This window comes from Limanda limanda, chromosome 9 (assembly GCF_963576545.1).
Source record: "Limanda limanda chromosome 9, fLimLim1.1, whole genome shotgun sequence".
In the NCBI taxonomy this organism is placed as follows: Eukaryota; Metazoa; Chordata; class Actinopteri; order Pleuronectiformes; family Pleuronectidae; genus Limanda; species Limanda limanda.
In genome coordinates this window covers 24,389,735-24,393,067 of record NC_083644.1, presented here as the reverse complement: position 1 = coordinate 24,393,067, position 3,333 = coordinate 24,389,735, and the positions used below count along the sequence as shown (strand labels likewise).

The following is a 3,333-nucleotide window of genomic DNA, read 5'->3' as shown; positions in this document are numbered from 1 at the left end:
CTCCTCGTTTCTTATCCCCAGTGGGACTGCAGCTCTTTTCTAAGGAAGGACTGAATAGATGCTGAGTGCGCTGAGTCTGAGCCTGAGCTGGGAAATGCCCTTCGTTGTGGGTCTCACAGGATTCACAGCACACCCTCTGAAAAGAGCCATGCTGCTACATCTGACTGGTTCCTAATGGGCCAAAAGTCTGGACACTGAGGCAGTGAAACAGCGATTCAGACGAATCGGATATAAAGAGAGAAGCAGTTTCCCTCTCTGTAAAGGGGTACTGTAATGACCCAGCATCATTTCAACACATATCACTGTCGGGTTATTTATCTAGGAAGTATATTTGGGACGCTCCCTTCAGCTATGCGTGGGATGACAAGCTCATCCCTGTTACAGATGTTTGAATATTTCTCTTGGGTCTACTACAAATAGCAAAGTTAATGTTGAATGAAGCCTTTCCCGAGATTCAATCATTTGAAGCTTTGCCATTATTGACATCCCACGGATGTATGTCGATGTTCTGGTCAAGCAGAAAAGGAGGAGATAAAACAAATAAGAAGGGTGGACGGTTAGGTCTTGACCATACAGAGGATGGATGGTCGTTGCTCGGTCATTCTTAAGGTGTGTCCAAATAGTTGGAAGAAAAGACAATCTACTTTTCTAAGAGTGTTGGAAATGTCTGTTTATTTGGGCGTGTCACTGTATCTATAACTCTTAAAAGTAGAATACCGACAGAGTACTCTATAGATAGAGACAGACTAGCTTTGTTGAATATTAGCTTAAAGACGGTAGCTTTAGCCATGACGTTAGATCGCCATAATAAACCAAAATTCAGGGAGTTTTTTCTCTCCACAGTTTCCAAAGTGCTGCTCATTGTGGGAACTGTTAGGTTTCTTTTTAATAATTTTTTTTTTTGACCTTCTTTTTAAAGTGCTTTGAGATAATGTATATTATGATTTGGCACAAAAAAATTGAATTGACTTGAATGTTTTTTCTCAAAACACAGTTGATACCATACTGACATTTGGCTTCTCAAGGAGCATATAACATTGTTTCACAATCTTCTAATTATCTGATGTAATTGGACATCAGATAATTACAATATTCATGCCATGCTGTTGCACTCTGTACAATTTCTTACAGGCTCCTGAGACTTTAGCAGACAACCTTGATTAAACAATTATTTTTGTCAAGTCAGACTTCAAGGTCAGATAACATGTTTAAAAAAAGAGTGTAGATGAAGTGACTTTGACTTCCTGGACTTGTGTATGTAGAGAAAGTCAGAATTAGGTAGTTATCCTCTCACAGGGCATGTCCACATTAGTCAGGAAAACTGTCATCTATTGTTACTTTGTGGGACTGGCACTGTGACAGACACTCCAAGCGTAAGAGGGAGAGGGAGAGAGTTTTCGTGTGTGTGTGTGTGTGTGTGTGTGTGTGTGTGTGTGTGTGTGTGTGTGTGTGTGTGTGTGTGTGTGTGTGTGTGTGTGTGTGTGTGTGAGTGAGAGAGTGAGAGTGTGTGTGCGAGTGTGTGTGAGAGTGTGTGTGGTTGACAGAGGTTGGCCTGCTATGGTTTCCTGTCACCGGGGTACTTTGCTGACAGAATACTAACAATGAAGTATTCTACAGATCAAAAGCACTTGTTTTGAAAAGTTCTACCTGCAAACTGCTTGTATAACACATTTTTATGTCTCCCCAGTCACCACAATGGAGTCAGCGATGTCCAATCATTCATTGGCCTGTGCTTCGGTTGAGACGACAGCTGAGAACACTTTATTTGGATGCTTCTACATCCTTATTTTCTTCCTGGCATTGAACGGTAACAGCCTGGCCCTGTGGATCTTCTGTCATCAGCATGGCGCTCCCTCTCCAGCTAATGTCTTCTTGATGCACCTGGCTGTGGCAGACTTGTCCTACGTGATCATCCTCCCACTGAGGGCCACCTACCACCTCACTGGGGGCCACTGGCCCTTTGGCGAGGTGCCCTGCAGAGTGGTTGGCTTTTTGTTTTACGTAAACATGTATGCTAGCCTGTACTTTCTGGCCTGTGTGGCTGCCGACCGCTACCTGGCTGTTGTCCATGCTGTGAGGTCGCTGAAGGTTCGTCGTGCTCGTTACGCTCACATCATCAGCTTCTCTCTCTGGGCCCTGGTCACTGTCGCCATGGTGCCATTGCTCGTCACCCACCAGACTCGAGAGGTGGATGGTGTGACGGTGTGTCAGCAGCTGTACAGAGAGAAGGCTTCTCGCAAGGCGCTCATCTCACTGGCTGTGGCCTTCACCCCACCTTTCTTCGTCATCCTGTCCTGCTACCTGCTCATCATTCGCAGCCTGCATCGGGGCTCCAGGTTGGAGCCAGCTATCAAGCTGAGGGCCCTGCGGACCATCAGTGTGGTAATCCTCATCTATGTGGTCTGTTTCCTGCCTTATCATGTGAGCAGGGCCACCTTCATCCTGGGGTACGGACACGTTGACACGTCCTGTGAGACACGCAGGGGCCTGATGTTGGCCAACCGCCTCACCTCGTGCCTCACGTGTCTGAACGGTGCTATGGACCCACTGGTGTACGTGTTTGGGGCCAAGAAGTTCCGCGGGACTCTAAAACAAATGTTTTGCAAAGACAGGTCAGGAGTGTCAGGAGCCACCAGTGGAGAGTTAAAAGGAACACATGAGAGCTCTGTGAGCGCCAAGTCAGAGTTCTGAGGGATTTGATCCGGAGCACTGTGTGGACTCAATGCTTTTCCAAACCAACCAAAATTGGTCTGACTGTGGACTGACTGTTGCCTTTGCCTAAAAGAAGACCGCGGCTTATTCTGTAATGCAGTTGATGTAACACAGTTGCCTCTATAGCCTGAATTTAAAGCCCTGTTCCAGTGTCCACCCTGCGCCCATTTTACTGAACCATTACAAATTTAATCTGAAATAATCTGTGTGAATGCAGGAAGGGGGAGAGGTCATCACCATATGTGGATTTGGAGACAGAGATTTGTGAAATCTATTTAAACATAACTCAACATATTCATTGGCCAGTAGAGAGTGTTTATCATATTTCATATTCAAAGGTCCCATTTTGTGGAATGTGGGATTTCCGTGTTCTCTCTGATAATAAAGCAGATCTAGGTGCTGTGTAAATACTGTGAAAGAATCAAAACCCTAAATTTAACACAGGCGATAATCAGAAATGTCTTAAAACAAGGCGTCAGGACAGTCATAATTTTGTGATGTCACAACTATGTTGTCACCTCCAACAGCCATGTCCCCGGCACGGCCCACCCGCTCATTCTATCGCCTAGCTAGCAAGTTAGCCTTTTTAAGAAAGGCAGTGTTCTCTAGCCGTGACTTAAC

At 45.4% G+C, this 3,333-nt stretch overlaps 1 protein-coding gene across 1 annotated transcript; it reads left to right on the top strand.

The window, feature by feature from the left end:
• Positions 1-1,707: 1,707 nt before the first annotated feature.
• Positions 1,708-2,691, top strand: gpr17 (G protein-coupled receptor 17). The gene has a single exon (XM_061078920.1). The coding sequence runs from the start codon at positions 1,708-1,710 to the stop codon at positions 2,689-2,691; it is 984 nt and encodes a 327-aa protein (XP_060934903.1).
• The last annotated feature ends 642 nt before the right edge of the window (positions 2,692-3,333 follow it).